Source organism: Perca fluviatilis, chromosome 2 (genome assembly GCF_010015445.1).
Source record: "Perca fluviatilis chromosome 2, GENO_Pfluv_1.0, whole genome shotgun sequence".
Lineage (NCBI taxonomy): Eukaryota > Metazoa > Chordata > Actinopteri > Perciformes > Percidae > Perca > Perca fluviatilis.
Genome location: NC_053113.1, coordinates 1,205,746 through 1,216,664, shown reverse-complemented (window position 1 = coordinate 1,216,664; position 10,919 = coordinate 1,205,746). Strand labels below are relative to the sequence as shown.

Genomic DNA, 10,919 nt, shown 5'->3' with positions numbered 1-10,919 from the left:
TTTTCTTGTAGCCATTGCCTGACTTACAAAGGTCGACACACATCTGCCTTACTTGAATTGTGTGTTCTCTTGTCTTTGCCATGTTGACAAATGGGTAAGAGAATTAGGACTCTGTGTCACGTCATATTTATACCCCAGGGAAACAGGAAGTCATGAATTACTATTTAAAAGTTCCTAGATACCCTGACCAACTTTAGCAACTACAGAAAAATATATTAAAAAATCAATTACATTTTTCAGCGGAATTGTTAGGGGTGCCAATAATTGTGGGACACATGATTTCAAGTTTTTTTTTTTTTCTAACTGTCTGATTTTTTTTTTTTTACCACCAAAGTAATGTACTTAAAAAAAAGGTTGGATTTTTCTCTTTTTTTGCATTTGGGTTCTATGTTGTTTAAAAAAAAAAGGAATTCTTAAAAGTCCATGACCCCATCTTAAACAGGGGTACAATTTTGGAAATGAAAATTTCAGCATTGTATCATGCCCTCAAAGTTGAAGGTTTGGTATTTTGACACTAAGTTGCAGACCATCAAATAACCTTAAAAAAATGGCAATAGAAAAAAGGAATAATACAAATTAGCAATTAGAGTGAGAATGTCTTTCCTAAAAACAAAGCCTGAAGAGATTTTCTTCTGTCTGCACTCACCTTTCCAGTGAGGATAACACATGGGAGCCACAAGACAACCTGGACTGCCCCGACCTTATCACCGAGTACATGCAGAAACACAAGGAGAAGGAGGAGAAGAAGAACGATGGCAAGAGGAGAGTTGTCAGTGAGGCCTCGGGAGACTCAGAGGAGCGAGGGAGCAAGAGGAAGAAGAAGGAGGTGAGCGAAGGAAAGGGGTTACTCCAGACTGAAGAGTCCCAGAAATCTAATCTCAATATTAATGAATATTAATACAGTGCAACAAAGGGAGGAATTTAAATGATTTATTAAAAGTGTAATAACACAACAATAATAACTTATTTCACCAGTAGATTGCTTTTAAATGATGGATAAGACAGAAAAGGGTATTTTACAATAACTTTGAATGCACCACGAGGTTTACCCGTTTCAAGTTAACGCAACATTTAGGATATATTGTGCAGCCCTAGCTACAACTGTTAATTTGTGCAAATGATTAGTAGCCTAATCCTTGAATGGTATGATTATGACTTTTCAGTTCACAGCAGTGGTCAGTAAACGTATATTTTTAGGTTGCTTACACATTCAGTCGGTCCGTGAACGTCTGCCTCGCTTTCTTTCGCTGTTTCATTACAGCAGGCGTTTTTCTTCTTTACAAATAATGTGTTTCACGTTTTCATACTTCAATAAGAAGCTGCTGCTCACTCTAAGTAGGCACAACACGTATTCTCCATTTTAGCATCATCCTGACTCGACCTAGTTGCTCCTCCTCAGCCTGGCTTTGCCGTCATGAAACACAGAACGTCAGGATGCTCTGATCAGACTAGGTCAAGCCTCGCTTTATCGGTTACCCTGGATTTATAAATTCTACTGTTGTTCTACAAACAATGGTACATTATTTACAGCGCACACAGACCAGCTGCCTCCAGCCCCTCCCCCTCGCAAAGTGTGTGCCGCATGCATGACATATTAAATTGTCTGTTCAAGTTTTAAACTACAACTCAGAGTTGTTTGAATGACAGAAATCTGCTCAGATGAGAACTTGATGAGTGGTCGGGAGCAGGTTTTCTTCAAGAAACCTTGAGTTTCTCTCAATCTCCTCCTTCTGAGAGGGAAGAAAAAACTAATTTCTTCATTCATTCATTCAGTCTGTATCAGGCGCATTTTAATGCAGTTTTATCTGCAATAAAAAAAAACTTATTGGTTTGTATTAGGCAGATTATAAAACGTTTTTTTCTCAAACATGTCATGTCCTTTTGTCGACGATCCTGTTGATGAAAAAGCTGTATTAATTCACAGAGAGTTTACGTCGGTATTGAGTCCCGACTATAGATGTATTTTCATTTCCACATAATTGATTTGAGAGGTATTTTTTATCACAATCCATTAGATATGTAGATAAGCTACCTTATCCGTCCTCATATCACTAACATCAACCATCATGGACAGGCTTTAACATCCCAGCAGATTCTTTGTATCGCATTACGTTTTTTGCAAACAGCAGTTTGCTTTACAACAGCTGTAGCGGATCATACTGTAATAGTAAAGCCACTGTATGCAGAGCAATCAGAAAAGTGTGACTCGCTCTGAAACGTTTTTTAAACGGTTTTGTAGTGTTCCCTGGACAGAGCCATTAAAAAGAATTACATCATTATACATTATAGTTCTGTTAATGATCATGGTAATGCCGCCTCAGAAGGGGATTAGTATAGTTTATTTTTTCGCCTGCAGGATTGCACCTAAATGAAATTATAGGTGTAATACAATTCCAGTTTTCACCAGTAATATTATAAGTTAACTGTGATTAAATATGAAATTAATACACTGTGAATGTGTACGCATTGACTCGAGCAGGAATTTTCTCCCACACCAATTCTCTCTTTTGCAGCACTAGTCTTGCTTTTTTAACGAAATGCATGTTCAAATTCGCTGTTTGTGCGCATGAGTATTTCCGCCGACCCATTTGTTTGTGGTTGTTACCATGGTGAATCGTAGAATCATGGCTCCATTCATACTGCCTTTTGTGCACGCGCGTAACCCTGAGTGAACATACCCTGAGTTGATTGAACCAACTCAAATCAGCTGTTCTGGAACCAAAAACTCAGAGTTTCCCATCTCGGGGTAAATCATCTCAGACATCAGGGTTAGACTCAGTTTGTTAAACCTCCTACCTGGAACGGACCCCTGAACAGTAGGCTATGTTTAGGAACCCCAAAACACAGATTAATACACTTCAAAAAATTAACAAAGATCGAACAAACAAAATGAACAAGAATTTACTTTAGATATTCCTAGAGTTAGGAGGAAACATTGTTGAGATTAATAATAACATGTAATTTTCTGTATGGTGTATAGTATTATGGGTATTTTATCTGCTGAACCGTTAACATTTGGCAAAAAAAACTGATTTAATTGACAAAGCACATCATGGCTACACTTTTTTGTCATTTGTTTAAAATTGAACAAGCAATTTGTTGTATTTTAGCAATATACTGAAAGCAGCAGAACTAAGTAGGCTACATTTTAATAGTTTATTTATCACAAGTTATATAATTATCGGCATATTCAACAACGTTACGACATATCGCATATTTTCCTCATATCGTGCAGCCCTAATAACTACCCTGAAATCGTGTCAGATGCCGCATAGTGTCGCAATATTTTCATCTGTATCTGTGTCATCTTTTAGTCTAATTTGTTTAATATGTAAATAGTAGGGATGCACCGAATATTCGGCCACCGAAAATTTTCAACAAAATGTTGTGATGATGCAAACAGAAACCGCGACCTGCACGTGTGTCAGTACCCGATCCGTTCCACCTGCATGCGCTGTGGTGCGTGGATTTACGAAACTACCCTATCTGTTCCCACGCTAGTCTCCAGCTAACGTTAGTTTAGCTAATAGCTAATTCGGCGGACCGCTAGGTGATTATAGCAGGCTGCCGTTAGCCTCCTCTGGGAAGTTAACATTAGTTTAGCTAACAGCTAATTTGGCTAACCGCTAGATGATTGTATCGGTCTGCCGTTAGCCTCCACAGTTAAGCTAACGTTAGTTTAGCTAACAGCTAATTCGGCTAACTGCTAGCTAATTGTATTGGTCTGCCGTTAGCCTCCACAGTTAAGCTAACGATAGTTTAGCTAACAGCTAATTCGGCTAACCGCTAGCTGAGACAGCATGTAAACTTTAAAAGACCCTCAAAATAAAACTTGAAAATAAACGTTAACATATATAACAGTTGTTACGTCCGTTCTACTTTACTTGTGCTCATTTAAAATACTATCACTCAATACTTTTCTTTATTGTTATTACTGTAAAGTCTTAATTTAGCTGTAGCCTGCTTTTCCCATTAAGGCGAGACACGGCAGGCAAAAACATCGGTTTTTTTTCACTGGTCAATTTTGAGATTTTCGGCTATTTGTGTTCAGTAACATGTCTTCTTTCAGAAATGTGGTGAAAAAAAGTCAAAAATACACATGTAGGTCTTTATTTTACTATACTTTGTCTGTTAGCGTCGGTAGATTTCTCCTAAATTCAACAAAAGTTGGCGTTCTAAATCATCCCGCTGCTCCGCGATCGCTGTCTGCACCCTGTCATCTCATATACCGTTGGAAAGCTCTCTCTCTCCTCTACAAAGCTGTCGGATCCAAATATGGTCATTTCCTTTTCATCAGCAACCAATCGTGAAAGTAAAAGGGGGGGCTTTAGCGCTAAAATCGCCAATCTGCTGGCTGATGACAATTCCTGACAACGTGATTCGCTTAGAATGGTCACGTGACGCGCTCTGACATTTCCGCGGTAGTTCAGAATGTCAAAATAAATGCGTCGAAAACGGTCGAAAATCACCTCAGAGAAGACGAAAACAGTTGTTATTAGCAAGAAGACCCAGCAGGGGATTATACACTAAGACAGCAGAGGATGAAATACCTTCACATAGTACGTCGATGTTTAAACTGTCGTTCAGACAACAGGAGTTTTCAGACAGCGGAGGTAATCAGACTGACTCTCTCTCTCCCTCTCTCCAAGCAGTTTACAGAAATGTATGGCCTACATGTCATATATTAAATATGTAGGTGTCACATATATACTATTCTACTATAATTACTATAAAATACTAAACAAATCTGTAATTTTGGGATCCTAAGTGTTTGTGAGTCCCTCAGGCTGTGGCAGGCAGATCCATATTTAGCTGTCAGTGGAGCTGCTGTCCCCTCTCCTAGGAGAACTACCAGCTTCTTTTCTGGTGGTAACTTTTTTTGGCTATTTTTCCAAGGTGTAAATCTCTTAGTGAAGATAGTTTTTCCCAGTTGGTGGTCACTGAGCCTGTCTCTCTCTCTGACCTGTCTGTCTGACCCAGTTGGTGGTCACTGAGCCTGTCTCTCTCTCTGACCTGTCTGTCTGACCCAGTTGGTGGTCACTGAGCCTGTATTTAGTCAGGATCCGTCTCTTCTTTGTATCTCTGACAGTGTGAAAATGCGTTTAATGACAATTTAGTCTTCTTTGATTGCTTTCTCCAATGTTCTAAATATTGGTGTTTTGAATGATTCATAAGAAGCTCATCCCTGTGTATCACCGGATGTCCAGTGACAGTGCAGCATGGAGGCACTCAGAATGCTAACGCATGCCTCAACTTGGTTATATGGGCCCAGTGTCCAAAAACTGCAGCCATGAAGGCTATTTCTACATTCAATGAGGGTGCATCTGCCATGCTGGCTGTGATGGAGAAATTGTGGCTTCAGAGCACAGACTGTTAATGCAATGAAGGATGATGACATGGTTAGGATCTCAAAAGCCAATAGTGTCCATTCCACCAGTGCAAAGCGGAGCCGTAAGAGTGTAAGCACAGCCAAAATAGTGAAAAGACATCAGCAGGAGATGGAGGAGGGCCCTACATATGGTGCTGGCATGGATATGTAGACTGTAAACTAACTTGGGGGAACTAGGCTGTGTAATGGTTATGTTCTGTCAGTTTGAAGTTTGTGATGTAATGGTCTTCAGTTGAAGGCCATGTTTATGTGTTGTTTTGGATGTTATGATCAGTGATGGATGAAGCGATAATGTGTTTTGGATGTTAAACAGTGTGATACATGGATCTTACTTGGACCTGAAGGGATATGTGTCTGTAATTCATGGCTTTCATTAGAAATTAGTGGAATTTTGCTATAAAAATCTTTAAAGCCCGTTTTCTCAAAATGACTTTTCTCTCATACTCCAAGAACGAAATCTCCACTTCAGTAGCACCTTTATACACCAATCTTTCCAGTCTTGTACCTAGTTATATTATGAAGACAATTACAGAGGGATTTGTAAATATATTATTCCTAGCCTGATTTATATAACATTTTATTCCAAAAAACATGGCGAAAATCGTTTTTTTAAGGCTATTGACAGTATATTCTGATTTACAGGATAACAAAAGTAGATATCCATAAATCCCTCTGTAATTTTTTCCCCATCTAATATGTGAACACAATGAAAAAATAATTTTGAACGTGGCTTTATCCAATACTCAGATTTCGTTTTTTAAAATGTATGCAAATTAGCGCATTTTTCATTAGATAATGCCTAATTTGCATATTTAAACATTAAATTACAGAAAACTTGTAATAAATTTTTTTCTCACCTTAATGTAAGTAATCAACTGGCGGAGTTTCATGGTGATATCTGCTAGTTAAAAAAAACTCCCTATTCACCTGTAGTGTCTCGCCTTAAGTTTGACTTAACGTTATTTTAGACTGACAGTCTTTGTTTTAATGCACTATTATGTTGAAGGCATACAGAGAAAATATTGTTGTATCTTTAAGCAGTTGCACTTGTTCTGAATGCACTTTCTTGTAGTAGTACAGAGAAAAATTTAAAATGCACTTGACCTAAATGCTCTTGGTTTTTTTCATGATAGAACATTTAATTTTAAAACCTTTCTGCAGGCCAGTAGGCCTGTACATTATTATTAAGTGTAAACATGAGTGAGGTCAAGTTAAACATTTAAGTTTGAATTTTATTTTATACTGTGCATTCTTGCAATGTGCTAAATAAATATTTGCATAATTTGTAATTTATTTATTCTTTGAAACTTTAATATTAATTTATACAATTGCAATGCCTTGAATTTAGTAAAGTTAGTACACAGTCATAGCCATAAATGCAATGGTACTAATAATTGGCATAATCGGTTTTCGGTCTTGGTTTCGGCCTTGGTTTCGGCCAAGAATTTTCATTTCGGTGCATCCCTAGTAAATAGATTTTTCTTTCTAAATGATCTGATAATGTTGTGTAGTCATTGTTTTCACTTTCGTAAAACTAGTTTATAACTGAACCCATTATTACTAAACCTAGCCATCACGCACTGCGCCGTCACATCCTGCGCCACACACCACCGCCAGTAAACTCTCAACCTGTGGGAAACACTGAGAAGAGCCTGATGGCTTCCATAGTAACATGTCTGCAACCCGAAGAACTTTACCTTTATTTTGACATCAAATTAATGTATGTATTTCAAAAGGTTTGAATGGGATTTGAAGCATGAAAAATACCCAGAATGTATGAAAGGTTTTTGTTATTTTAAAGTTACCATGGAATTTCTGACTGAAAGTAAAACTGAAGAGAGTAAATTGCCAATCATTTGAATGGGGAAACTTGCCTGAAAAATTTAGAATATTTCTGAACTTATTAAAGTTATGAAAAGTACATTTGCTTCCATAATAACATGTCTGCAAACAGCACATATTTTCCTTCATTTTGTCATAAATTATTGTATGAAGAGTGAAAATTGTGAGTGAGAGCAAGTCCAGGGTTTAAGAAGGTTGTTCACTAACTCTTGCTCTCTCCGTTTGTCTGTTGCTATAGAAACGGAGAGGAGGAGAGGGACCCAAACGTCACCACTGTCAACACTGTGACAAATCCTTCACAACATCTGGATATTTAAAGATTCATCAGAGAGTTCACACTGGAGACAATCTACACAGCTGTGATCAATGTGGGGCAGCTTTCACACAAAAGAGTACCCTAAAAATACATCAACGCATTCACACTGGAGAGAAGCTTTACAGCTGTGATCTATGTGGTAAAACCTTTTCTCATAGTAGTAACTTTAAATCTCACCAACGTGTTCACACTGGAGAGAAGCCGTACTGGTGTGATCTGTGTGATAAAACCTTTTCTAGGAGTGATAGCCTAGAAATGCACAGACGTGTTCACACTGGAGAAAAGCCTTACAGCTGTGATCAATGTGGTAAAACCTTTTCTAGGAGTAATAGCCTAGAAATGCACAGACGTGTTCACACTGGAGAAAAGCCTTGCAGCTGTGATCTATGTGGGGCAGCTTTCACACTACAGAGTACCCTAAAAAAACATCAACGCATTCACACTGAAGAAAAGCCTTACAGCTGTGATCTATGTGGTAAAACATTTTCTCAGAGCAGAAACCTTAAATCTCACCAGCGTGTTCACACTGGAGAGAAGCCTTACAGCTGTGATCTGTGTGGTAAAACATTTTCTCAGAGTGGTAGCCTAAAAAGCCACAGACATGTTCACACTGGAGATAAACCATACAGCTGTGAACAATGCGGGGCAGCATTCACAACGTTGAGTAACCTTAAACTCCACCAACGTGTTCACACTGGAGAGAAGCCGTACTGGTGTGAACAATGTGGTAAAACTTTTTCTAGGGATGATAGTTTAAAAATCCACCGACGTGTTCACACTGGAGAGAAGCCTTACTGGTGCGAACAATGTGGAGAAATCTTTTCTCAGAGCAGTAGCCTTAAATCTCACCAGCGCATTCACACTGGAGAGAAGCCGTACTGGTGTGAACAATGTGGGAAAACTTTTTCTCAGAGTAATGGCCTTAAATCTCACCAGCGCATTCACACTGGAGAGAAGCGGTACTGGTGTGAACAATGTGGGAAAACTTTTTCTCAGAGTAATGGCCTTAAATCTCACCAGCGCGTTCATACTGCCTCGTTGTGAACATGTTTCCGAGCCAAGCTGTTTCCTCCTGCCTCCTCCTCATGCCCTGATAGCTGTGTTGTTATTTTCTGATCTTCTCTCCACATTGAAGGCTGACCAGCAGTAACTTTATCTTCTGAACAGCATGGATGTTATCCTGGCTAGGACTACTCATTACACTCCCTCCCTTTGAAGGGATTTATTCCGCTCAAAATGAGTTTATTTTCTTGTAATAAAATATTCTGAGTTCTGGTTCAACTGCTAGCGCTTTTAAACTAATGCTGGAATGAAGAAGTGTTTGTTATTCTTAATTGATCACCTTGTAAATACAATTCATAAAAATCCCCATCACTGTTTACTAAGGTGATGTCAAGTTGCTGAAATATTCAGTTTATTGTCACTTAAGACGAAGAAAAGAAGCAAACCTTCAAAACTGACCAGCTTTAATCAGAACATGTCTGCTGCTGCTGCTTAAAAAATGACTTGAACAGTTAGTGTTTAAACTGCGTCTGTGGCGCCGCCATCTTGGGACAGACAACTGATCTTAAAGACTCAGAAAAAGATAGTTGTACTGCTTTAGGATGTTCATGTGAAAGAAATCCTAAACCAAGCAACATGGAATAACATTTCACGGATGAAAAATGTGTTTTACAATATTATATTATTACTTAAGTGTTGAATTTAATATCACAAAAGGTAACATTAATTCTTTTAAGTTAAGTGACTGTCCTGATACTGAATTGAGCTAATGCTAGCTTGTGTCAGGTGATGTATGTTTTATTTTATTCTGTATTTATTTATATACAGAAATCCATAAAACTTACTGAACTAGCCTCATTGGTCGCTTTTAAGAGGATGTTGTTTGACTTGGAGGCAGCCACATCTGGCTGTAGATGTTTTACCTGATTTGGTTAAGATTGTGGTTGACTTTGAGAGATTTGCTGTTTCAGTTGTTTTATGTTCTTAGTGTTTTTGTGTATTTTGTATTTGCATGTACTGTATGTGTGGTTGTACTGCTGCCTGCCTTGGCCAGGACACTCTTGAAAAAGAGATTTGTAATCTCAATGAGTTTCTTCCTGGTTAAATAATGGTTAAATAGAAAAAAAAAATATAGAAATTTGAGTGATTATTAATATCTCAGTAAGATGCTGAAAACGATGTTTGTTATGTGTGTCACTGAACAGTTCCTCGCATCATTCCCCATAGACCCCCATGTGGAAAAATCCAGACTTTACATCAGAAATATATAAATGTTTACAGTCTGGTACAAAAAAACGGTTTTGGTCTATGAAGCTAATTTCACACTTCATAACAACTGTTTATATAACTCACCTGTTTAAATCAGCCTGGTCTCACTGAATTCCGTAAAATGGGCACGGACTGGTAACAGCTCATTCCGTGGTGGTGGTACGGAATGTGTGAAAATTCTGTGTCCACCACGGAAAACAATGCCAATGTAAAGTCAATGAGAAGATGACGTGGCACGGTAGTGAGTAGTATGTAAGGCCGGAATTCCGCCTAAGGAGGTTGGTTGGGGTGGTGGATGGGTAAAACACAGGACTTTCACTCAGGAGAGCGGAGTTCGCGTCCCGCGTGTGGCGTTTGTCAGTTGTGTTTTTATTTTTTTATTTTTATTTTTTTTTAAGCGTGTCCCACGTGTGGCACGGAACCGTAAGCCCACCCACGACCTTTTCCTGAACCCAACCGTCCCGTTCTTGTTGCGTGTCACGGAACCGTAAGCCCACCCACGACCTTTTCCTGAATCCAACCGTCCCGTTCTTGTTGCGTGTCACGGAACCGTAAGCCCACCCACCGTTTTTTTTCGCCGATCCGCGTGTCACGTAAGCCCGTATTTCGTTTTCGGCGATCCGTGTTCATTACACGGAATTCTTCCGTGGGCCCATCACGGAATTTGGCGATCCGTTGGCGATCCGTGTTCATTTAACGGAATTATTCCGTGACAGTTCAACGGATTTTGTTGCAATTCCGTGAAACTGCCACGGATTTTGAGTTAAGGGTCCGTGCCCATTTTACGGAATTCTGTGAGATCAGGTTGGTTTAAATTGTATCAAGGCTTAAATCTACAGACTGTCACTAGCTTCAAAATACGATGTTTAACCCATGTATAATTTGTTTTATTAATTTGATCTGATTTGATTTTATCTTCTTAAATAAACTGAATTGAATTGAACTTCAACATTTAGTTTCTAACTTTTTTACAGGTTTATTCTTTTTTATGACATCATACTTCAGTTTATCACAAACATGAAGGAAGGGGAAAAAATGTGAAGTAACTAGAAACACTTGTGAAAACTGAAAAGCTAAATTGCTAAAGCAGGGATCTTCAAC

General features: G+C 38.6%; 3 protein-coding genes across 3 annotated transcripts in view; all 3 read left to right on the top strand.

Annotated features, from left to right (window-relative positions):
• LOC120544505 (zinc finger protein 664-like) overlaps nucleotides 1-9,993 on the top strand; it is a 13,873-nt gene extending 3,880 nt beyond the window's left edge. The window contains exons 2-3 of the mRNA XM_039778301.1: nucleotides 655-826; nucleotides 7,527-9,993. Of these exons, the coding sequence (XP_039634235.1) occupies nucleotides 655-826; nucleotides 7,527-8,591 (1,237 nt within the window). The 3' untranslated portion in view covers nucleotides 8,592-9,993. The remainder of the gene's footprint in view (nucleotides 1-654; nucleotides 827-7,526) is intronic.
• LOC120570713 (NACHT, LRR and PYD domains-containing protein 12-like) overlaps nucleotides 1-10,919 on the top strand; it is a 565,262-nt gene that overhangs the window by 197,267 nt on the left and 357,076 nt on the right. The gene's annotated exons all lie outside the window — the stretch shown is intronic.
• LOC120570742 (zinc finger protein 883-like) overlaps nucleotides 1-10,919 on the top strand; it is a 340,678-nt gene that overhangs the window by 137,233 nt on the left and 192,526 nt on the right. The window lies entirely within an intron of this gene.